The sequence below is a fragment of the Chrysoperla carnea genome, chromosome 4 (assembly GCF_905475395.1).
Source record: "Chrysoperla carnea chromosome 4, inChrCarn1.1, whole genome shotgun sequence".
Classification (NCBI taxonomy): Eukaryota; Metazoa; Arthropoda; class Insecta; order Neuroptera; family Chrysopidae; genus Chrysoperla; species Chrysoperla carnea.
This window is the reverse complement of record NC_058340.1, coordinates 28,480,439-28,506,354: the sequence shown is the minus strand read 5'-3', so window position 1 is coordinate 28,506,354 and position 25,916 is coordinate 28,480,439. Positions and strand designations below refer to the sequence as shown.

The window sequence follows — 25,916 nt, the reverse complement described above, 5'->3', positions numbered from 1 at the left end:
AGCATTTTCGAAAAACGATCTATAAGAGTATTCCCTTTATAAAAATAGGCAATTAAAAAAAAAATTTTAATCTCGTACTCGAAATTTGTTTGTGATTTACCTTTAGGATTTAATTATTAATCGGTTTGGATTTAATTATTATCGACTCAGTTTGGTTTAAACTGTTAAAATAATAGTTTCTCAAACACAGTTGAAACTTTTTTTTAAATATCGGAAAATGGAATAAATTTTTACATGCTAGTTTTGATAAATAATTTTCACTCCGTAAATGTCTGAATCTTGGGAGATGGGTTATCTCTTTGTTTTAATACTGGAGTTAAGACTCTCTGAATGGGGTTGAATTACGTAATAAAACATAAAAAATTGTATTTGCTTATTCGAAAACCACCAGTGCATCATAAGCCATTTGGAGCTGATTTGCTGATGTCATAATTCAACTATTTCCTTTTTAAAAATGGTTGACCCAAAGTGTGTTATCTTTACTCATACCTATGTCAGGTCAGTCCTATGTTATAACTGCAACTATACTAGGAAAATTCCCGCTCATACCTGCCACTCTCTGCTGGTCTATTACAAATTAACTCATGAATTGACATTGCATATGAATTGATATGTATAAATGTTACCTCTATATTTTATCCGATTCATATACAGTGTGGCTCACCCCATAAAGTTAGTCGATAAACAGAATGTCACTCATTATAGACAAAGAGATAGTCGGCAGATTAACTGTCATGCATGAACACAATAGATGAGCATAAAAATGTAAACCGTTTCCTATAGTATGTGCATCATAAATGCTGTTATATTCCGGAATTTCCAAAGAAAAATAAATTTTTACATGCGTGCGTATCTACAAACGTCCTTTTTGAAATGTGAATATAATGGCTTGGAAATTTAGCAAAAGCTTAATTTATTGGCCTCTTCGGAAAATATTTTTTGGTAAAGTTTGTGTAATTTTTTCTACGCTAAAATATGACAATAGTTACACTTGAACCGTGACACACTGTATAAGTATTGTGAATGTATAAAATATCATTATCAAGTTGTCGATTTGTATTTAGAAGTTTTTGATTTGATTTATATTTCAACTATTATATTATACATATATGATTATATTTTGTGTTTTTGTTAATATAACTCGTATATTTCATTATTATAATATTTTAATAGATACTATAGTGTCGATATTATGATTGAACATATATTTGATATTTCTATGAATAAATAAAATCAAAATTTTGAATGTATTTTGTTGAATAGTGGTATAAATTATTGGTAATTTCCCCGAAATGAGAAGATTTTGAACCGTATGAACCCATTATGACCACTAGGAAAAATACAATGTTAACAAGGCTACAGAACACAATTTTTTTTCGTTCGTTAATATCAATAAAAGTTTTATTGATTATTGTTTGATAAAAAACTTTAAAAGAGAAAAACTTAAAATCTCAAGATTTGAAGAAACCTGGGTAGAATACCATAGACTAGTTTTTATACTTTTTAATATTTACATTGAAGTATTTCCGTTGAAAAAGTCCATCAGGATTTTCATGAAATTTGTGAATTCTCTCTGAAAATATTTAAAAATTAAATTTTTACTAAATAACACTCTAAAAATTTCAAATCGCAATGAAATTAACGTTTTAATTATTTAATTAATTCTACTATAAATATTACTATATATTATTATAATTAATTCTACTTAAATATTATTATTATTAGGTATAAATAATTATTTAATTCTACTTAAATACTACCTATTTATTCGATTTCCTGGAAAAAAATTTTGGATAAATTCAAAATCGCTTTTGAAAGAAAATGGATGATATTTTCTGATTGCGTAAATTTTTAATGAGACCCAATTATCCCCGGTGAAACATTACTTCGAATTTAATTGACAACCAAGTTTTTCTTTCATTAAGGGACGAATTTCTCGAAAACTCATGCTTCTTGGATAACATTTGTGTTGATCATTGTTATTATCCTCACTTATAAACAACACTCAACACTAATCATTCATTATTTAATATGTTTATAGCAGCTATCATACATAATACATAAGATATTAATTTAATGCAAGTAACCAACCAATAATAACACAATATGTCTATAAATATATCCGATTGTAAAATATATAGGAAATTTATGATATAAATAATTAAGCTAATTTGATCAGAATTATTAGAAAACAATGGATGACTAATTAGTACAATACGAGAATACAATAATATTCTACTGACACACACTCTAGTGTTGGGTTGAATTGATTTTATTTAGATTAGATACAATTATTTCACTATATAATAACAAACTTCGAGATCTTGCCAGCAAATTGTATATATACTGTGTTTAAAGTCATACTTTTCCCCGGAAATATAGGCGAATGAATTTTGTCGAATGTCAACGAGAAGGCTTGAGGATGCACCAGTATAAATTCATTGTAAAATTTACAAATATGTCTATTTTTGTTTCCCACTAAAATTGCACATCTCAAGCGGTCCCGTGTTACTCTAATTGAATTACAGTTTGATATGTAGAATTGTATGTCATGCAGAGCAATGTTAGAAAGGTAGGGTAATTTGTAAGGGATTTTAAAGGCGAAAATTCAAAAAAATTGAAATATATAATTAATAAAAATGCTCTATATTTAATAAAAAACAGAAATTTTTCACTGTCTAATATTAATAATCAAAATCTGCATTAATAACACACTAGAGGTATATCCAGTATAAAAAATAGATACTTTCTTATACATATATCTTGAAACCCTTTTACTATTATTACCATTTTTTTAATGATGAATTTTTTTGTGGCAAGAAAACGGTTCTTGCTCCATTTGCTGAAAAGATAAAAAAATAGAAAAAATAAATTATAAATTTGCAGTTGTGTGTGCCTATTGAGTATGTGTATAAATCAATATCTTGGTATTGTACACTGTCGTCACAAATATAAGATAATGTTTTTAAGAACTTGGCTACAGCGATATGAATCACTCCAAGACAATTTTTAGAGAAATGTTATTGTGGTTGCCTCCTTTTTTATGTAAAAATATCGGATTTACCACTTTTTAAAGAACTTGCGCACTTGCATTTTGCCATCAAATTGAGTTAGAAGGTTGGAAATTAATTTGTGAATTGAGAAGCTTCAACCTAAAGTGTGATTCTAGCCAAATAATTCGAAGAATCGAAAGAGTGAACTTTTTCGAGGATTTTAAGACTTCAGTAAATAAGTTTTGAATCAGTATCGCTCATTCCGTCCCATTTATATGTACCCATATTCCGAAATATATTACCCTATTTTAACTTGATGATAAATCTATAGGTATATTAGGTACTGCTATCAAATATTTCATACACATACACATAAATTTTATAGTTATTACATTACTAACTCTATTTAATAAATCATTTATTACATGTAGCGAGAGCTACGCTACCTTATTAGACCGTAGTCCCATAATGAAGTATAATATCCACGTTTCTTTTTCTTTTTCGTTTTTGTTTATTGTATAATGTAAAACAATAGTTGACAACACAATGCGTTAAAAAAATTTGCTTACAGTTTGCAATTATTGAAAAAGGTTGAAAAATGGTTTTGTTTTATATAATTGCACTCCATTTTGTAAAGATTTCGACAGACTTTGTTGTCATAAACTTTATTTTACACAACAGAATAAAAAAATACACAGAAATTGTGCTTCATTATGTGCTCACGATCTCTACCTACATATGGAGCTAATAACCAAGAGCTATACACATATCCAAACGAACATAGTTTGGACAAATATGTACTAACCCAATACGTCCAATTTTATTTCATAGTATGTGGTACATATTTACTACAATTTGAAATAGCCAAACAGTTGGTTGTTTTCATACCAAAAAGTTAATTCAATATTTTATTAAAATAAATGCATTTTGAGGTCATTTGTTTTTGTACAAATTATATATTTTATTACATTCGTTTAGGTAGTTGAATGTTTGTATTATTATCGTTCCAATTTTAGTTTTTCTACTATGTTCAAAGAATTTGTATTTACAAACTTTAATTTGATTTCATGTGTCACTTACCGGTTCCCAATTGAACTGAAATTTGCATGCATTTGATCTGATTGCTCATCGTTTTCACCATATTTGAAAATATACGCTTTTATACCATGTATATATATGTAAAATACATCAAGGTATACTAAGTTTACTTCCAAGTATGTAACGCTCAAAGATGGCGTTATGTGTTCATGAAATCACCTAATGAGTTCATTTGTCCGTTCGTCTTTACGTCTGTCTGACTGTCTGTTTGTCAACACGATAACTCAAAAACGAAAAAAGGAATTAAGCTGAAATTTTAGAACGTGCCCAGTACGTAAACAGTAAGGTCGAGTTCGTAAATGAGCAACATAGGTCAATTGACTCTGAAGTCCGTGGGACCCATCTTGTGAGGGTGCAAATTATATAGTATTAGATGGGAAAATTAGTTATGTGTGTGTGACATGTATGTATGTGTGTATATATCAGCATTGCTAAATCAAAACTTGTTGAAAAGTTTATAAATTATCTAAAGTGATTCATAAAATGTCCGGTGTTTCATATCCTTCCCAAATTATAGGATGTACCGAAATTATAAGTTATAATTTTATAAAAGGCCTTTTATATTTATTTGATTATTCAACAGATTTCATTTAATATGAATTATAATGTCAAAAGTACCCAACTAAATGAATTAACATTTTATATTATAATATAACATTGAAATAAAATATCAAACAAGCAAAATATTTACCAAAACATGCATAAATATACAGTGATTGGAAAAAGTTATTTCAATCGGTTCAAATAAAAGTCTGAAATTTTAAGGATATTATAAAATGGATGATTTAACGATAATACCAAGCAGGCAACTTCCTCAGGGAAGACATGGTAAGCAGAAAAACTTTTTTTATAACGGACGGAGAGAAAAATGATGGATGACTTATTTGAAAAAAAAATGCCTTGATTTTCTGGGTTTATGTAGTTTTTTGTGACCTATGCGGAAAAAAAACAGATGCACGTACACCTGAAGGAGATCAATCAATAACTTTTAGACGGTCCGCGAAAAAATTATGCGTGAGTGCCACCCTATAGACAAAGATTCTAAGGCTTGTTATTTCCACATTATTTATTTATGTAAGCGCAGTCTGATTTGAGTGTATTTTTTTGCGCAAAAATCTTCTAAAATCGACTAATTTTGAATCATTTGCTAAAGAAAATCTATGTTCTCTGCTTCCTCTTTGAGTATTACGTGAGCATCCTTATCGTTATACGATCCGTATTATAATCTCTTCGAACTCATATAAATTTCAAAACAATAATATTAAAACGTTTGAAAATAATTTGAAGTTTCCCGTACGTTTTCGCATCACTGTTTCCTCAACAACTTTTTAAGCGAGAATCATTTTATAAAGTCTTTATTATAAATGATATTAATATAGATTTTTAATCATAAGTTTACTTTATATAATACATTTTATTTTGATAAATAAATTTAGATAACTTTTGTATAAAATGTAATATATATAATCTGAATACTTAATGTAATTATGCTAATGCATGGTACTACCTAGCTACTATTCATATGCATAATGCATATAATATAGGGTCAAGTGCTGTACCTTAAGCAAAATGTACCTTAGATATTTCTCTAGATTCTTAAAAGATATTATCAAATTTTTTTACCTGAAGGTAATCGACCCAGAAAGATATTTTCCATGTGGTTACAATTTTACAATGAAAATTTGTTTTCTAGCTTATATTCTACTCAAATCATTGATTATATTGTTGAATATTTTTTATGCCACATTTTATTTTTAAATATTAAAATCAAGTTTAAATAGAGATGCACCGTTTTATACCTTAAATTTTAAAATGATACTTAATGTTACAATTATCTCTCTTTTTTGAAAGGTTTGCAAAGCTTGTCGACAAAACACCAAAAAATTTCTTGTTCTGAGCTAATAAAAAAAAAGTAATTGAAGCTGCTACTGAACACACAGTGAAGGTAATGTAAGAGGACTTTAATAAGAGAATAGGAAATTTCAATGCGTCAATCCAATATGTCCTATAATGTTGTGGACGAAAGTGAATTCTATTGATTACATGTTATCTTTAGGTAAAACACGTATGGTTGCTTCAAGGAACATTAAGGTGTGATCGATGTAGGAACAAGTAATTTGATAATTGTGCCATAGATTACTTAACAAAAAAATATATATAAATAATAAAAAAAATCTTGCGTTTTAGGAATTCTGGTACCATATTTTTCTATATTTAATTGAATGGCTTTTTAAACATAAAAGAAAATTGTAACTCTGGGTACGATCCTCTACCCTTTGACTGTATAGTATCCATTACAATGTATAATATAACAGTGTTTTTCATATACTCAGTCAATGAAAATAAGATATAATATAACACATTAATAAACGTAAGAAACTTAGTTTACTTACTTAGGTAATGCATGTTAATTAAATACACTTTATGAAGGTAGTACGAGCGCCAAAGCAAGTTTTAGACTTGTGGTTGAAATTATTTGTAGATTATTTTTTGATGAATTTTGTTACAACTTCATGAATTTAGACGAAAAATAAGAATAAAGTTTTCGATATCGGCCTTGGTTTTCGAAATATCGAAAGCTTAATAATTTTAAAAAAAATTCAATTTTCAATATTTTGAAAATTACTCCAGATATCGAAAAATTGTACTCTTACTTTTCGTTTTATATTATCAAGTTATTATTCACCATATAACATTATTCACCATCAAAATTGATAATATATTTTTTTTACTTTGTGTCCACAATATCGTGCTCACACATAATTTATTAAGATTTTAACTTTAATTTAAAAAGTTTTTTTCACCAACTAGTTTTGGCAAAATTTATGAAAACATATCATCCAACCTCTTCCTATACTTGTAGTTTTCCTATGCTTGTGAAAATTTGATTTGTTGCACTCTAGTTTTTATTAGAGAAATATTTCCATCACAGTTTACTTCTTTTGATCTCCCAGTATAATAATAGCCAAAGTAACATATATTAAATTTATTTAGATTATTCATAACTTTTAAAGTCATGAAGTCATATTTTACCAGTTGCATATATGCAGAAAACCACATAGAACAAAGTTTACATTTTGGTTATAATTCCTTTATATGTTATTTACAAACGGCTTGAAGAAAACTTTATTTTTCCAACTCTGTTATACTACTCGGTAGCACACTTTAAATACGGATTACCTACCATGTGACTTCATATTTTACAAACAGAATTAATAAAGGTTGCTTTTTAGTTGCAAACTATAGACATTTACAATACATAAAATATAATCGGTCGTGGTGGATATATCTTTTTGAAATTTGACCAACTTTCTGATAAGAATGAATGAAATATTTATTAAGCCACGACCAACTAAGACAGATGTTATAATTTTCACGCCTCTTTTTATCTATTTATCCGTATCTGCGTTAAGAGGCTTTTTAAAGTGAAAACTTCTATAGGAGCGTTAGACGATATGTATCACTATATATTATTATAAATGTGAGTGTAAGGGCGTTTGTTTGTTTGTCTGTTGCGCTTTCACGTAAAAAATACCGAATGTATTTGAATAAAACTGTGCAACAATATAGCTCATACATCAGAATAACACAAGAGCTATAATTTATAAAGATATATTAAAAAGAAAAACAAACAACAAAATTTAAAAAAATTAAATTTATTAAATTTATTCTTTTACTGCTCCATCTATGAGCATTATTTTGAAGCGTAAATTAAAAATTTTTATGACACTCACTCCGTTCATGTTACTTGCATATGACACTGTACATACACAGCTCAAACTAGAAGGCCATTATATAATTTTTGTTTTCGATTTTCAGATTGAAAACAATAATTTTCTATCAGAAAGTTCGTAAAGTACAAACATTACTTTAAAATCTTTTTCAATACATTAACTTTTAACTACATTAAATTGGAAATAGGTATATATGTTACATTTTAAAAAAATAAACAGGATTATTTTTACAGAATGGGTCGTTTATTCTCAGGCTTTTAATTCTAGATAAAAAAAAACTATGTTGGATACAATGTAAGGCTTTGGGTAAGCTCTAGAGACATATATTCTGTTTTTAAATTTTAATGAAAATCTTTATTTTTTTCCCAAATTTAATATTTAAATTTATAAAATAGGATACATTTACCATATTTGTTTCAGTTATTCATATTTTATCGGTGGTGTAAACGGCGTCAAGATCCAATTTACATATCAAAAAAAAAGTTCGTAAAATCGTTTTTTTAACCTCTGATTACCACAGAGAGGTGATATAAGTTGAACGTGTCGGTGCGGGTCTGTGTGTGGCATGCAGTAGCTCTCAAACAGAGGCACAGATATTAATAACTAGAAAAAAGATGCATATGGCCAGAATTTGTTTGAAATATAGCTTAGAACACTCTCGATAGAATTATCTTTCAAACAAAATTTTTTAGGCTATAATTTTTTTCATTTTTTGATAATGTTTCATAAAACCACCAGTGAATCTTCCTGCATATTGTCAACTATCAATTCCCTATCTTTTATACTTTTGGATAAAATTTTGTCCTAATTTGTTTTAAGGACCTTTGTCTTATATTTACTATTTTGTTCTATCTCTAACGGTTTAAAAGACGCAATGCTGCTCATTTACGAACTCGGCATCACTTTTTACGTCCTGGGCATTCTATAAATTTCAGTTTGATATCTCTTTTCGTTTTTATCGTTCCCACAGACAGACAGACAGATGGACAGATAGACAAGCTCTCAATCGGAAATGGACTCTTAAGTTGATTGATGACACCTATACCAAAACTTTGTTTGTAGAATCAATATTTTCAAGCGTTACAAACTTAGTATACCTTGATATATACCAAATATATACAGGGTATATTTATTCAAGCTATGTTTTTTTTTATTGATTTTCATTTTATTAAATTTTTTTTCAACGATAAAAGTTAATCAAATTAAAAGCTTTACACAATTATAACATTGAAAGTCCTCTTCGATTGAAAGAATATGTAGGAAGAATGTAGAAGTCAATGACTGCACTTAATTGTGATGATTAAATGGATAAGAAATTATGAGGTTCAAGTCAATTCTTGTGTCACATGAAACCAACAACCACTTATATTATGAGAACGTAAAAATGTCAAGCTTTAATTAGGTATGTATTCATATAACAACAAATTCATGGAAAGTTTGTGCTAAATAATCCATATTACAGTACTTACACTATGTGTATGGTTGAACGTTAAACATTCGCAAGATAAACATGATAATACGTACCAAGTAAGCATACCTATATGAGTATAAAAAGTTTATGAAATAATAAAAGAATAATATAGGGAATAAAGATTTCATTTGGGAAAAATCCGGAAAGTAAGATTTGGATCAAAATGACTCTATCCTTTGAGTTTCATCAAATTCCAAAACAAAAATTTTTTTTCGTTTTTCTCGATTTTTTGCATTTGATGAATAATTTTTGGTTGATTGATTGGTCGAATAATTTTTGAGATATGGACTAATAGTTAGAGAGATGTACATATGATTTACTGATGGTCATGGTAACTGTCTGCTGAGCCTTAAATATGATAGTAGGTAATGTTCCAAGTCGCCCTGTAAGGTTCCTCGAATTTCTATGTGTCATATTCCCCTCCAGAGAATAATTCGTGTTTTTCAAAGTGCTGCCAAAGAAATCCCTGACCACTTGCTTTTCTGCCAAACATATTTTCCTGATCCTTTTGATATCCTCAACACAACCAATCAAGTTTTACACAGTTTCCAGAACCATCACTTCAAATTTTTTACCGCGTAACGACATTTTCAGTTTTTAGGCATAATTCGGAAATGGGACGACTTGTTGAGCTCAAACTTTGCAGGATGACTGTTCAGAATCACATCTAATTAAGTTTCAAACAAGCAGATAGTTTCCAGAACCATCACTTAGTGACAGTTTTTCAAATCTCCGCCTGGGGGGGGGGGAATTGACACGTAGAAATTCGACGAACCTTATAGGGCGACTTGGAACATTACCTACTATCATATTTAAGGCTCAGCAGACGGTTACCATGACCATCAGTAAATCATATGTACATCTCTCTGACTATAAAATCAGAAACTGTGCTTCCAATGATTAAATTAACCTGATTTTTTTACTTTTTGGATCAAAATTACCTCATCCACCGAGTTTCATCAAATTCCAAAACAAAATTTTTTTTGCGTTTTTCTCGATTTTACCCCGATCGGTTTTTACCCTTCTTAAAAAAATTGCAAAAAATCGATAAATTATCTCCAATTTTGATAAAACTCAGTATATAAGGTAATTTGGACTAAGAATGTTTCAAACCATAATAATATTTTAGGAGAACTATTGAGAAGAGTGATTTTTTCGTTCACTTTGCTCGTATCGACACTCCGCAAACATGAGTACTTGAAATTAAATGCAAAACTCCGCAAACATGAAATTAAAAAATTAAACATATACTCTTCCTGAATAATATGAAATTTTCTACCTTCAAAATTTTTAAAACTCTCTGTTTATAAGGTAAGTAAAACTATGGTTTCATTCTTTTGCATGAAATGAAAACAATTTAATGTTTTATTTTATTGTTTACATTTCTCAAAGAACTCTTTTCCTGTTCTTAATGTTTCTTGTTTGTAAATGAAATATCTACAAATAAATGTACAAAAATCACTTATACGTTTTGCATTGTTTGTTAAAATATTTTTTGAGATATTTTTCAATAGAGTTCTTAAACCATGTATACATAAAATATATCAAGGTATACTAAGATTAGTCCCAAGTTTGTAACGCTTAAAAATATTGATGCTACGAACTAATTTTGTTTTATAGTTATTTACGATACTAGAAGGATAGGATAAGAGGGTACGAGTGCATTGGGCGATTTGGGTAATCACAGAAGTACGTCAATTATGCGTTGTTATCACACGTAGGTACATGGTACGAAACTTTATATACGCTTCTTAAGGACGTTCATGCGTGTACCTGTTTTGCTACGTGCGTTCATAGGGAAACAGTATGTAAATTTTAAAAAATTTTAAATAAGTAGAAAATAGAATTTTTTTTTCAATTCTATTAAAAGTTTAAATAATAGTTAACTGGTAAAAGTTTCAAGTATGGTTATCGATATAATTTTTGAAAAATATCGATTTATATTTTCCATTTAGTCTCATGTTAAACCTTACTTTTAGTCACTTTTTAAACTAAAATTTAATGAAATTAATTCGATATTTTTCCTGTTTTAAATCATAGAAAATCATTTAAACTATCGCTTTATCATATTGTTTTTAATTTCTCTACTAATATCGTTGACGCATGAACGTCCTTAAATAAGAAAATTAACGATAATTATCATTTAAAATTTGTCATGGGTTATTGAGAAAAATAGAAAATTAAAAAATTAATTATAGTGACTTATTATACCATGCATATATGAAATATACTTAGTAGTTTGTAACGCTTTAAAATATTGATATTACGAAAAAAATTTTGATATAGGTGTTCATAAAATCACCTAATTAGTCTGTCTGTTTGTATGTCAACACGATAACTCAAAAACGGAAAGAGATATCAAGCTGAAATTATATAAATTTATAGCGTTATAACATCACTGTTTACCCGCGAGGGCGCAAATTGTATAGTATGTATTATATGGTAATATTAGTTATGTATGTACGACATGTATATATGTGTAATGTGATAGTGAAATCAACACAGTCTACACATAGTATTTCAACAATCAACTCAGTCAATTGTTTGTTTTCTCTTGTTGTTAGTTTACATTTTGACAGTAATTTTTGGAGTGGATTACGATACAAATGCGATACTGAATTTATTACCGCACTAGGGTGGTAATAAAATATTTTTCGCACAGAAAAAGCAACTTGTTATTTGTTTAGATTTTGACAGTTATTTGGCTAATTATAGATTGATTGAAAATGAGTCTGGTAATGACAAAAAGGAGTGTGGCAATTAAAAACTGAGTGTGGTAATGAAAATAAGTGATGCAATAAACTATTTTTCGCACAGAAAATGAGCTAGAAAATTAATTCTTATTTCACGGACGTAGATAAAATTTATTGAACTATTATTTATTACAAAACTCTCGAATATGAATTCATTTGATACTTTCATCAATCACATGTTTATGACTGATTTAGTTGGTAGGTGTATATCTACTATTTAATAATTATTGAATATTGAAGGTTTTCAATTTATACAACAGACCTAGTTGTTCATGCAACTAGATATTATCGATATCTAGCCAACTAATATACGTAGGTAGTACGCTCATACGTGTAGGTACGTAGATATTGACAACAATTAGATGCAGTTAAATAATTACTGTGCATAAACGCAATGAATTGTTTAACACTTCAATTGAGATCTAAATTATCAATTAATTTTAATAATGCTTATTGAAATATAATTCAGTTAACTATACAATCTATATATGATTGTATAGAAGTTTAACCACATTAAACAATTAGATGAGAGAAATAATAATAACTTGAATGATTTATTTCTAAATTGCTACCAGTTTCACATATCAGTGATTTGTATTTGTATGGATGTGTGTGCATGCGAGCTTGTATTACTTTAATTTATTGGATTTGCGTTTTTAGGCCAAGGAAAAAGTTTCTTGTTTATTATTGCAAATAATTTTTAAAATTTATTACAATTGTTATTGGGAAAATCGTTTTGTAATACGACAACCAATATGTTAAATTACAACTAATAACAAGCTTAAATTGAGCTTCAACAGTTGTTAAACATTTGCAACAACACTGTTAAAATGTATATTTTGTCTAATAATCAATTATAGTTTAAACAAGTGAAATTTACAAAATTCGGCAAATTTTTCGGTTGTGGAACCCTAAACTTGCACTCGAAATATATATAAGAACACTCTCCATTAAATTACATTTTTCCTTAAAATATTTTGAAGATCGTCGCCAACTTTTTTGCCACAGACAGGCAGGCACGGAGACAGACACACACACATAGCGGACAAACTTATAACACTCCTTCGAGGGCTAAAAAACTAAAAAACTTCGCTTTATAACACTAAAAAGCAGATAATTAATTTAATTTTTAATGTTAAATTCAATGCGTGCGGTGTTCTAAATATTAATTAATTAAATTCCTTAATTTGACTCCTTTGAACTTTATATTACCATTAAAATTTTTATTCACTTTTTAGTACAACAAAGCATGTTTTTTAAGTTTCAAACTATACTTTATTTTCTTATTTTTTAAACTCGCCAAGATGTATATTTTGTACTCTTTAGGTCACATATGAGAAAACAGAAATTTTAATTTCTTGGATGGATTTTGACCTCGCGATCTTCTTCATGAGGAGAGGGTCAGCGAGCATCATCGCCACTTCAACATTGACCGTTGACTATAATTTTTATATTTCATGATAATATTAATAAAATAATAAAGATAAGATTAATCCTATAATCCTGGTCAAGACTACCACACAAGACACTTAGCTACTACACAAGACACTTAGCTATGTTTCAAGTGCAAATTTAGGGTTCCGCGCCCGAAAAAACTTGGCGTTCATCTTTCAAAACGGCTCAATTTAAAAAAGGCAATTTAAAGGCAAATGGGAGTTTGGAGTCCGTAGCAGAAAAATTTGTCGGGATTTTTTTTAATTTTGTAAATTTCACTTGAATGATAGTGTACATAAATTTAACAACATTTTAGTTTTTCAAACTACGGACTGTTATTGCTGAAAAACCACCATATCGGTGATATACCAAAGTTCTTCCATATGATATTATGTGGGCGTTCAATAATTATTGATCAATAATTCATGATAAAATGTTCATTGAATTATAACAATAAATTGAATAATAAACATGAATTTTTTATTTTTTTCAAATTTATTTTTATTTTTTAATCTATATAAAAATGTAAAAAAATGAATGATTATAAAATATTAATAATATAATCATAATTATATTTGTGGTTGGTTGTCAATGACATACACCAACCAACCAACCACATATAGTACTTATAAAGTACTAGATAGTACGTAGGTACATTATTTATACAAAATTATAGTACATATCAGTTGACATGAATGAGTTTTAATCATTGTATTAAACCATCATAAATTATATGGTTAGACAAAGACTTGATAAAATAGCGTTTATATCAACATCTAATATATCTATATCTATTGTATATGTATATCGTATTAATAATATCTATATGATGGGTCTAGTCAAACGATTTAAATAAAGTGTGAATGGCATAAAATCTCCATAAATATATGAGTTTACCAAATATTATTCAGTTAAAAACAAATAATTAATTTTAAAAAATATAAAAGTTATATTTAACCGGAATTAATTACCTCTGAAACAAACAAAAAATGGTCAGTCATAGGAAAATTTCATAAAATCACTACATCAATCTGGTTTTCACTTCTATTGACACTCCGGGCAACAATTATATGTATGTTTATATGGTTTTTTATTATTTAAATATATAACGGGCAAAACAAGATTATGACAAAATATAAATACAATCATATGTTTTGTGGATAATATTTGTATTAACATAAATTTCAATGTACTTTTTTTATACGCAGCATTAATGTTACACAATACGTCAGCTGTGTAGCTACAGATACACTGCTATAAGCTTGTCGGCGTGCGCACAGAATGTTGGTAACGCGAACCCGTAACATTTCCCCTACCAAGAAGTGCCCAACGTTTTCACTTCACAAAAAAAATGTAAAAAGCGAAATGTTTTCATAATATGTAAGATAATTTTGATCCCAAAAAGACAAATATTTTGGCCGATTGGTTAAGTAATACCATAATAAGACACAAGTTTCTGTTTTGTTTTTGTTTGTCCGTTTAGTGGACAACCGGAAGTGAAATGTAAAATTTTTGCAGTATTTGGGAGACGTATAATCGTTAAGTTGTCGAATAAACTATGTTCTTACTGATTTGATCAATATTTTCCCATACATACGAAAACCAATAGCAAAATCCATGTATTTGTCCATGCATCAAATACGTCAAACAGAGCTTCACCAAAATATCTTGGCCAGTTGTTTGTTGAATTTTCAAGAGAATTCTATTTTAGCCGCGTAAGCCGATTTTTGGTTCACCATCATCAATATACGTGAATACACAGATATAACAGATAAAACACTGTAGGAAACCCAGGAAACTAAAACTTATTTCAATAAAAAAAAAACGACACCTATGTAATAAGAATTAAAACTGTTTAATTAACTATTAAAAAGTGATTCTGATCTTTGGTAGCTTCTGCTTACTGTTCACTGTTCAGGTGGTGATATTCGACTGAAAAAGTTTTAGTTTCCTAAGTAACCTAGATGAAAATAGTTCTTTTTCAACAATTCTTTTCACTGTCGAGTTTCAATTAGTTGTCACATAGTTATCATAGTTTTATCGAAAGAAACCTAACCACTAGATTACCATAATATTAACGTGGATATAGTAACACCACGATCATGCTAGCATGAAACTCTACACAGATCGAATAAAATAACGTTTATATCAACATCTAATAAATATATCTATTGTATATGATATTATATATTAATAACAATAATGAGTAGTAATGTTATTAGTAATTTACTTACTTATGAGTTCAGTTCCTTTTTGATAAATGTGAATATTTAGACAATAATTTACTACATATATATAAGTATGTTACTACTATGTATATATTATATTGTGCGCTATTATAAATAATCATTTCGCAGATCAATGCTTTTCTTAAGATATATATCCTTACATACATAATTCGTATTATATATATGCAGTGAAGGCTTGTGGCTCGTTAAGCTAATAACATTTGATCTATGGTTTAATATTACTAATGGAATAATAAATTTGAATTTTATATAGATACCTGCTTTATATTGTATTCAAAAAGGTATAAAGTCCTCAATCTAAAATTGGATAGAAAGAGAGAATAGGAATGGTTGGTAATCGGCAAGTAAGTATTTATATTTTTTTCGGCAAATGTCCGACTTTTCTACTTTTTACCACAGGTGATTACCTTAGAATTGACTTAAGAATTTTTGTTGTTATTCTCAGAAAATAAAAAATGTTTTTTGTTTATCGAATTCCTTTTTGGAACTGCAATATTGTGTTTGTGCTAGGATGGGTATAGCCTATACTAATAACATTTCAATAGAGGTACACTAGTCTAGTGGCAGAGCAGTGGTTTCGCCACCGGAGACCAGTGTTCGAGCTAGGCTAAAAAAAACCTTAAAAAATAGCTTGATCTTTTCATCCTTCACTAACTTATATCTCCCTCTCAACTTGATTCCATTTTTCGTAACTAACTCAACTTGATCCCACTTTTCGTAACTTTCGTAGCTTGATCCTACTAATTCTGATCATACATTCTCCAGTTTACTCCCCAAGTCAAGCGTGCCTAAAGAAGTTTTACTTCAAAAACTCACCGCTAATTTCTACAACCACAAGAAATTTATTTTGGCTCTTCTACAGGAAATATTCATTCGATTTTTTTCATTTTGCCTCTTGTATCTAAAAAATTACACGTGCACCATAAATAGCCTAGAACTGCAACTTTGACTTGAATATGAAACGAATTTTAGTAAGAGTAAGTCGCCACTCTTACTAAAATTCGTATTCGTTCTATATAGATTTTTGTTTCACAGTCTATTTCGTCCTTTAATATATAAAAATAGCATTTATCAATTTTTTTAGATTTGAGTTCTTTAAAGTTGATATATGCGGGGGTCAGAATCAATTACTGGATCAAGAAGCAAACGTATATGAAAATTATGTGAATCGTAAAAAATATTTCTTTAAGGAATTTCGACGTAATCAAAAACTCCGATTATTGGTAGAAATTCAATCATGACTTTGAATAATTTAAATAAAAATTATCTAATGCTATCCGCATGTTCAATCTTTTATTTAAAATCAAACTTTTTCTTCAAAGCTTGTATGATTCATAAAATAAAAAAAAAAACTTTCATTTCCTCAATTATACGCAAAGATTAAATGATATTAATTTCTCCTATTGTATCAAACGTTGTATAATAATAAATAGTATTGATAAAAAGTTTTTATTTCCGAAAATAAAATGAAATAATTATATTAAAGGCCACGAGATAACTGTATTGAAAAGTTCGTTTTTATAAACGATTTTGAAAATAAATTCATCAAATATTCAGTATGCTTTTGTTATAATTATAACATCAATCACAAAGTGTGTATATTATTAAAGGAATTATACATTATACAAAAGGTTTGTAAAATATAGAAGGAAGTGCGTAAGGTTTTCGGGAACTACACGTTCTTACATCATTCGATTGAAGATTAAGTCTTGTGCTAACTAACAATTTTTACACATTTTGTTGCCAGTAATTTTCTTTTAATATACGACTGTTTATGTATGTACTATTAACCCAAGATTAAAGATTCAATTTTATTTAAACGCAAACAGTCAGAATCATAGAATATACACCTCATTATGAGTCCGACATCTATATATAACTTAAAATTTGACTGTCATGATTTACTAAATTTGAAAAAAGAAAACCGACTTCAAAAGAATAACTTTTCCAAAACAAATTAATATGCACTAAAAAGTAAAAAAACAGTTTGTTACATTAGCTTGGCTGACACCGACTCCAAAAAAAATCACAATAATTTTAACTACATTATATTATCTTTTTTTTTTTACTTTTTCGTGCATATTAATTTGTTTTGGAAAAGTTTTTCATTTGAAGTCGGGTTTTCTTTTAGTTAAAAGTTTTTTTATTTTGTGGTTTTTATTACTCTAACTAATTTTTCACTAAAAAAAGAATAATCGAAATCGGTTGGTGTGATATTGATGATTTCGTTTTCTTGTCGTGCATACTTTATGCAAATTTCAGACTTTTATGATTTTCTCATGAATGCCGTTGTCGAAACTGTGCCAAAATGAAAATGGGACCACGCGGAAAGCGCCAGCTTTCAAATAGATAAAGAATCAAATCGGTTCAACCAGTCGAAAGTTCTGAGGTAACAAAAAAAAAATACAGTCGAATTGATAGGCTCCTCCTTTTTTGTCTGAAGTCGGTTAAAAATAGTAAATGGTACCTTGAGTGTTTTATGAATTCATTACAGAATGCATAGGTATGCGTGTACATACATTAGAATAAACTTTTGAACGAACAATACAATTTTCATGACAATAGACTGAAAATTATAATTTATTCATTATTTTGACAGTAAAAGATATTTAAAGACTGATAATAATAATTGTTATGTGTATTTTACTTTTACTAAAAGATGAAGAAGGGAAAATTTTGTTTTAATTGAAATTTTGTTTTTACTTAATGAACAAAATATGTTGAAAAAGAGTCGGAATACTGCAGTAGAGAATTTGGTATATAATAAAAGAAAATTTTTGAATTTTAACTAGGAAAATTTGAAAGAAAATAATTATAAAGATTTTAAAGAATATATTATATATTCACTTATGTAAAGATTCTTTTAAATATTATCATAGATAAAAACCTTTTTGTTTTTTATATAATGTATATATGAAATATACATAGTATATTGAGTTTAGTCCCAAGTTTGTAACGCTTAAAAATATTGATGCTACAAAAAAAAATTTGGTATAGGTGTTCTTAGAATCATCTTATTAGTCCATTTTCAGTTGTCCGTCCGTCCATCTGTCAACACGATAACTCAAAAACGAAAAAAGATATCAAGCTGAAATTTTACAGCGCACTTAGGACGTAAAAAGTCAGGTCGAGTTCGTAAATGAGCAACATAGATCATTTGGGTCTTGGGTCCGTAGGACCCATCTTGTAAACCGTTAGAGATAGAACAAAAGTTTATTTGTAAAAAATGTTCCTTATCAAAAAATAAACAATTTTTGTTTGAAACATTTTTTTAAGCATCACTGTTTACTCGCGAGGGCACACATTAGATGCAAATTTTATAGTATGTATTAATATGGGATTATCAGTTATGTATGTGTGACATGTATAGGTATATGTGTAATATGATAGAGTAATCAAAACTGTCTATACATGGTATTCCAACAATTAACTATTTTAACTTTTTGTAAATGAAACTGGAGGGTTTGTATTGTTCAGTTTCCTCTATTCTCTCTTGGCCTTCTATCAATATCTTAACTAATATTTCTTGAAATATTTTCAATTAAGTATAGATTTTACCGCTTGAATGTAAAAAGGGATCCTTTTTAAGACAGTAACGGGAACTGATTCTCTCTTTCTGCGCAATGGTCTAATGAAATAATAAATTTAAAATTGAGTGAAACATATTAAGTTGTAGAACAATAAGCAAATAGCTAATTACCCACGAAAAACGGTGTTGAAAGAAAGACATCCTATCTTATCAAATAGAATAAATTAACAACGATATGGTTCAGCCAGAATGGCCATTTCAAACTATGCTTCTTTGAATTTATTTTTCATTCTAAGAGAAAACACTTCAAAATTCACAATCGAAAACAAAAACAACTTTATTTAAAATTTTCTTCAGTTCTGCGAACAAATTTTATCTAAGTGGGAAGGTATAATTTTATGTAAGTGGGCTGAGTTAAGAACAAACAAGTGAAAACAAACAATTGACTAAGTTAATTGTTGAAATACCATGCATAAAGAGTGTTGATTCCTCTATCACATTACACATACATACATGTCATACATACGTAAATTATATCCCCATATAAAACACATTTACGCCTAATTTGCGCCCTCACGGGTAAACAGTGATGTTTACGAAAAAATGTTTGAAACAAAAGTTGTTTATTTTTTTATAAGGAAGATTTTTTGCACTAAAATTTTTGTTTTATCTCTAACGGCTTACAAGATGGGTCCTACGGACCCAAAGGGCACGAGCCACTTGACCTATGTTGCCCATTTACGAACTTGACCTCACTTTTTACGTCCTGAGTGCGCTGTAAAAATTTCAGCTTGATATCTTTTTTCTTTTTTTGAGTTATCGTGTTGGCAAACAGATAGACAGACGGACAGATAGACAGGCGGACAGAAGGGGCAGACAGACAGACAACCGAAAATGGACTGATTAGGTGATTTTAAAAACACCTATACCAAAATTTTATTCATAGCATTAATATTTTTAAGCGTTACAAACTTGGGACTAAACTTAGTATACCTTGCATATTACATATACGCATGATATAAAAAGGTTTGTTTTGTTGAAAATACATTGCCAAGTAAAAGGGATCATAGAGCTAACAAATTGGTTAAAACCATCAAGGGATGAGACTTTCGATGACACTGAAGTTTTAGCTACTCGGAGGGTACACAGGAGGATTGGGATACAGAACCTTGCCCAATTTAACAAAAAGTTAATGGTCCTCTGAAAACTTAACTAGTTTGTTTAACGACATCGTAATCCGACAAACAAATGTCAAGAGATATAAATAACTTATTTTGACAAGTGAAAAAAAATGTAATTATCACTTCTATTTGAAAAAATATATCAGTAATATTTATGTAGCAAATTCAATTTTCTCGCTTCTATTAAATGAAAAAGGAAAAATATTTATAAAATAAAAATAAGATAAAAATAACTAGTTTTCGATACAACAAATCTGTAGTGTGGAGAGTTCAAATACAACACCAATTTACTATAACTTCTTTCTTTTTCATTTTGTTGCAGGAAACTACATATTAGTGTGGAAACGTGGTATTGCAGTATTGACCGCTGGTCCAATGAAAGTAACTCCTGATCCTCGTGTACGTTTGTTAAGTACACCACAGCAATCATCACCGATACATGGTTTATCGGGTGGTGGTTATAGTTTAGAATTAAAGGATGTACGTCCACAAGATGCTGGTGATTATGTTTGTCAAATTGGTACATTAGAACCAATTGAAATCACACATACGTTGGAGATATTAGGTAAGTTATTTTTATTGTTTTCTTTTCAATTAATTTGTTTTTTATTTGATTATAGAAAATAGTAAATTTTTCTATAAAGTATATTGAAATGTGTAAATAGCGTATTCTAGGAGAGTTTTCTTTTTATTAACAAGATCATTTTAACAATTTTATATTAACATCTATTGTAACTAAAAATGTGATAAAGTCTAAGCAGTCCTGACCAAAATTACCAGGAATAATAATATTATCTACATTACTTCCATAGTCTCTTAGAATATTTATAATAATCTTAACTAGCAGATACCCGCCCGCTTTGCTGGGTAATTTCACCTTTAAAAACAAAGACTACCACGTTATAGATTTCACTTATCCTCCCTTTTATTCACAATTTTGTGGAACTTAATTTTTTGGCGGGGAACTTTTTTGAAAATGAATTTTTGCCCATGATACTGTAACTTTCTATAGGTCCGCTGACATTGTAACTTTCTATAGGTCCAATCATTAAATTAACCTGATTTTTATACTTTTTTGATCAAAATTACCCCATCTACTGAGTTTCGTCAAATTACCAAAAAAAACATTTGCTTGCTTTCTCGATTTTTTCAATGGGGTACCCTTTTAAAAAATTGCAAAAAATGGAGAAATTTTTGTTATCTCTTAGGTTATTTTGACCCAAAAAGTACCAAAATCGGGTGCATTTTCTGACTGGTCGAATAGTTTTTGAGATACGGACTATAATTGATCCAAATATTGCGATATCTCAGCAACTCCAATCAACCTGTTTTAACTTTGGCTTAATAAATTATGTGAAAAATGAAAATATGTTGTTAAAGAAACAGTTTCTACGAATAAAATAATTTTTCTTTCACTCTATACATTTTTTTTCTGAAATATAAAAAAAATCTACAAATTCACAGAAAAGGATTCGATTTTGAATAATTTTCATAAAGTACGACTTAAACAAAATTAGATATAAATTTATATTTCTGTAATATTATTTTTCAGAAAAAAATAATATTTGAATGATTATTTGAACAAAATAACAGTTTAAGAACCGCCTACACAAAAACAGTTTTCATACAGAAAATAAATAAAACGGAATGGCCAGGGATGAAACACGTAATATAATAATATAAAAACTCTTTTTATACATTAAAGAGCCTTATTTTAGTGCAATTTATATTTAAATAGGCTTTGATTATATCTAAAAATAAACGTTATCATAATAATATTGTTCTTGAAGGTCCGTTCATTCGTTCCAATGAGTTTTAATACTAGGCAAAAGTGTTGTTCCTTGGTCACAATGTATCTTGGATCTCCCTTCAGTTACAATAGGTCGACAGAATACCATTTTTAGGTGGACAGAATACCTTTTACCATTCATTTATTTGCAGGTTCACTTGTTTTGTATTGTAATTTATTTAGATGATCTAAGGTACAACTGGATATGATCTGTGATACATTTTGGTCTAATACCATGAATCATATGCTAAAACAAAATACCTTAATTCAGTTTTAAGCAATAGTAAAATTTCCAAATTCTCAAGAAAATATTTGGTACTCTTTGGGAAAAATTAGAGTAATTCAAAGGAGAACTAAGACATTGCTGTCATCTATTCGCACCGTGCGTGAGTTTTATAGGAGGCGTTTCCATGGTAACGATACACTACTTTAATCATAGAATTGTATGGATGCATATATAATGGATTGCATTTATGACTTACATTGAAAATTTAATATTATTGTCTAACAAATTTAAATAAACAACTATGATAATTTACGTCTGAAAAATGATATTTGTGCAATTTGATTTCTTAGTCTCACAATTTTTAATGCATTAAGTTTAATAAATTATTGTTTTTCAATAATTTTAATTTGACATTTTCTATAAGATTAACATGTTAAGAACTGCAGTCAAAACAGCCTCCTTTATCGCCAAAATTTTTCATTGGAAGCGCTGACATTGATATTATTTTCCCTACCATGACTGCTCACACAACGAACAGATTTTATATCTACGGTAATATAAAAAGCTACAGCCAGTCATAGAATTATGACTGACTATTTTATGATATTGTGTAGCACCGGGTGTTGTATGGAACCGATCTAATGATTGAAATGTATTTTCTCAAATCTCTCCCTTGAATAGGTCTAGGAGACTATTTGCATTAATTTTTCTTTTTTTAATATGGCAATAAAAAACAAATATATGAACATTGTGTTCCAAGGTAAAGCACTCTTTCTTACCATATCATCTCTTGCTGGGGAAATTTTTCTCAAATAAAGGTTTTATTCCTACACAATAACATTTAAGAGTTTATATTATATTTAGTAAATAATACTATTATTTTCCAAAAATTTAAATAATTATTCAGAAGATAATCATAAAGTTTGAAATTATTTGTAAGTATAAACAAGCTTACCAGAATTTAGAGAAAATATTATTTTTTACCACCTTTTGTAAATACGTAAAATTATACAAAAAGGGAGTTTTTGAGTGATGAAAAAATTCAAACTATGTCTACCACGCACGTCTGGTGAAATGATGAAATGAGAAAATAATTGAAATTTTTGTGGTGAAAATGTAATTAGTCTGAGCTAATGGAAAAGATTAAGTAATAAATTAACTGAATAACAAATTAGATTCAATTTATTTCGAAAATTATCTTATTTTTAGCAGTTTTTCACGTTATGGTTTCATCTATACCGCCATAAACTCAGACTTTAAAATATATCCCAAAAATTTCCCATGGGCCACAAGCTACAGACTAAGGTGGCCCTTTAAACTAAGTACATACACTGAGTCGTTCGATAAAAAGGAATTTTATCGCAATATTTTTAACAAATTATCTTGTGGTAATCCTATACAATAAAACCTAAACCAACGAAATTTTGTACGTGCGGTAGACTTCTTACGTCCCACATGAATTGCAGAACGGAAGGTATGATTTTGTGAATTAAGATATATTTAGTTTTAAGAAATTCAATCGGTTATAAAACTAGTTTTTAAGAAAATTCAGTATCTTTACAAAAGAAAATTCTTTTCAAAACTCATTGACTATTGTTTAAAAGAATGAGCAATGACATATTTTTAAGTCAAAACAAGTTCTTGGGCAGGTTTGGTTTGACTGACAGTTTTTATATTCGAAGCTTGGAGAAAACGTTGCCGCTATTTACTAACTTCATACTATAGGTATGATTTTTGTAAAATCATATAGTATGCAATATATTTTTCATAAATGGTATAACATTTCTGTTATATAAATTGCGTATGCCATATTGTATTATGATTATGAAACAAAATAATTTTCACTGAATACTAAAACTAACATTAGACATTTATATCTCAATAATTAACCTAAAATAAATAACTATTACACTTAAGGATGTTTGGGAGGTGGTATATTAAAATATTAAAACTACTTACTGAACCATTCAAAAGCTAGTGTAATTTTTAAAACAGTTATTTTACAAGTTTCTTATGTTGATTTTTTCATTCAATAGATAAAATTCATTTCAGTTGCTATACTTAATTCTATTTACATTAACGATTGTAGAGAAAAAAATGAAAAAAAAAAATAAATCGAAAATACGGTTTTTACTTGATCAAAATCAAATTGAAACATTTGAGCAGAGTTTTGTCTTTTGAATTATTGTTCTGAATTACTTAATTAATTTATCATTTCACATTTCGAAATTAATTGAGCCATTTTTATTTGGCCATTCATTTCCATAGTTATTATTGTATGTTAAAATTATATGTCATGCCTTTTCCAAACTGAATCAATTTTGAATATCATCGCCAATTTTTTAGTTTTTCGGATACGGAACAATAAATTACTTTTCAAATGAAACCAAAAAAATTAAAATCGATTCATCCGTTTAGGCGCTACGATGTCACAGACAGACACACACACATAGCGGTCGAACTTATTACACTCTTTTCCTTAGATCAGTGGGGGGGGGGATTTATTAACTTGCTAATATGCTGTACTTTTTTAACCGATTTTACATCCTAAACATCCTAAAAATATATGATTACAAAATGATATTTGTGTATTCACAAGAGTGTATGTTAGTTATAATAATATCTATCCAATTAATAAAATATTTAATATTATTTTGATATTTGAAACATTAATACCTACAACATAACCATATCACATTATTAATAGAACATTAAAATTATGTGTGTGACATAAATTTTATGTACATATGATATATGTAATAATAAGATACATAACATTACATACATACATACATAAATGAAATGTAATTAATGTTTATTGCTGTTTTATACCAATAAAAGAGTAGAAAATAATAAAATGGATCATTAATTAAAACACACATTCACATCCACATTATAGAGAACAGAGATTAGTTAAATATTATTATATGTGAAACAAATTAAAAAGTATTTTCCATCCGACATATTATGTACGTTTAATATGCCTAACATCGATCTACAATCTTAATAAGAAAATGTTGAACGAAGGTTGGAATCAAAATATTGCTAATTATTCACGCAATTATCAAATAATATATAAATAAAAAATTAAAACCCCCCCTCTCCACACAAAATAAATCTGATCGTAGCTCCTAAACGCTTGATCTTATTTTTAACCCCCGAACTAAAAAAGGGGTGTTATAAGTTTGACCGCTATATGTATGTGTCTGTCTGTGGAATCGTAGCGCCCAAACAGATGAACCGATTTTAATTATTTTGGTGTAATTTGAAAGGAAATTAATCGGAGAATGCTCTTATCTACGTTTCAAGTGCGAGCTTAGAGTTCCGTACTCTAAAAAACTATAAAATTGGCGATGATCTTCAAAATCGATTCAGTTTGGAAAAGGCATGACGTATAATTTTAATATATAACTATGGAAATGAATGACCAAATAAACCTGGCTCAATTCATTTTGAAAA

The 25,916-nt window shown here is 28.5% G+C and overlaps 1 protein-coding gene across 1 annotated transcript in view; it reads left to right on the top strand.

Annotated features, from left to right (window-relative positions):
• The window catches only part of LOC123298650, a 102,815-nt gene that overhangs the window by 26,848 nt on the left and 50,051 nt on the right, over nt 1–25,916 (top strand). Inside the window, exon 2 of the mRNA XM_044880742.1 lies at nt 20,765–20,993. Within this exon, the coding sequence (XP_044736677.1) occupies nt 20,765–20,993 (229 nt within the window). The remainder of the gene's footprint in view (nt 1–20,764; nt 20,994–25,916) is intronic.